The sequence below is a fragment of the Camelina sativa genome, chromosome 2 (genome assembly GCF_000633955.1).
Source record: "Camelina sativa cultivar DH55 chromosome 2, Cs, whole genome shotgun sequence".
NCBI classification, from domain to species: domain Eukaryota; kingdom Viridiplantae; phylum Streptophyta; class Magnoliopsida; order Brassicales; family Brassicaceae; genus Camelina; species Camelina sativa.
This window is the reverse complement of record NC_025686.1, coordinates 13770865-13772149: the sequence shown is the minus strand read 5'-3', so window position 1 is coordinate 13772149 and position 1285 is coordinate 13770865. Positions and strand designations below refer to the sequence as shown.

The following is a 1285-nucleotide window of genomic DNA, read 5'->3' as shown; positions in this document are numbered from 1 at the left end:
AAGAACTCACCGGCTCAGCGTCGAGTCTAATAGAAGGTCCAATAGAACCTTCACCGGATAAAAGCTGTCGGAGTCGTGACGGCATACTTGATGATCTCCCGGCCGCCATCTAACTGCTCCAGCGTCGGCTAATTTTCAAACCGCTGCAAAAAAAAAACCCCAAAAAGAGAGTATAAGAAAACTGAGACAATCAATTTGAGAAAACCAAGAAGAAGGAATCCAAGAATCTCAAACCAAGCCAGATCAGAGAGAGTAGAGACAATAAAACGTGCGGCGAAACAAAGAAAAAGTGCGGAATCATACGAATCTGGGCAAAAGAGTATATAGATAGATACATACCTATTGTATACGTATAGACAAGGAAGAGAGACGAAGACGACGAAGTAGAAGAAGAAGAAGAAGAAGAAGAAGAAGAAGAAAACCCCAGAAAGAGAGAGAGAGGAGTAGTGTTCGCTGCCTTCGATTTTGCTTTTTTTTTTTTTTTATTAAATCAACCGAGTAAGTAAGTAGTATGTATATATGTACCATACGGTGAGGGTTCAGAGTTTTGATTAGGGTGTAAAACGAGATTTTGTCCCAAAGAGGAGGTTTAATTTCTTCTTCTTCATATTATTGAATTTCTTTAGTTACTGGGCCTTAGTTTTGGGCCTGTTCTCTCGTTTTTTAAATTTTTCCTACACTATTATTATTTTATTTTTCGAAAATAAATATATGAAGAGACGAGTGAGATTGTGAGAGGCCTTGACCCAAAGCCCATAGATAGGGACGGCAATCATTTTCTCTGGTTCATTTCCCATATTCGCATATTCCCTGCGATAGACATTAGACCTAGGGAGTTGGGTTAACCGAACCAACTCGAGTTGGATTTTCCGGTTATCAATTAACCGAAGTATTTCTAGAGGGTTACCAAAATAAACTGAATACAATTCAGTTAGGTTTTCGGTTTATTTTGGATGTTTCACTTTTTTTTTTGTTAATTCGGTTATCATTGGTTATTTTGATTAAATTCGAGTACTTCGGTTCAGTTAAATGTGGGTATTTTGGTGAAAATCAGATATAATGTTGGTAAAATAAGAAGAAGTTTTAAATTATACAGGTTTCATTTTGATAAGTTTTCAAAAACTGATATGGCACTTTTAGTTTTATTATATTCATTCTTCTTTTGTTGAATATTATAATCATTCTTATGTTTCATATATAATGACGTTTTAGAAAATAAATTTGTTTCAAAATTAGTTTATTTTATACAAAATTTGTTTCATTCATTGTTTCTCATTATTTTATA

The 1285-nt window shown here is 34.4% G+C and overlaps 1 protein-coding gene across 1 annotated transcript in view; it reads right to left on the bottom strand.

Moving 5' to 3' along the window:
* LOC104724192 (E3 ubiquitin-protein ligase UPL1-like) overlaps window positions 1–429 on the bottom strand; it is a 23460-nt gene extending 23031 nt beyond the window's left edge. The window contains exons 1-2 of the mRNA XM_019235118.1: window positions 340–429; window positions 11–143 (exon numbers count right to left, since the gene is read on the bottom strand). Of these exons, the coding sequence (XP_019090663.1) occupies window positions 11–109 (99 nt within the window). The 5' untranslated portion in view covers window positions 110–143; window positions 340–429. The remainder of the gene's footprint in view (window positions 1–10; window positions 144–339) is intronic.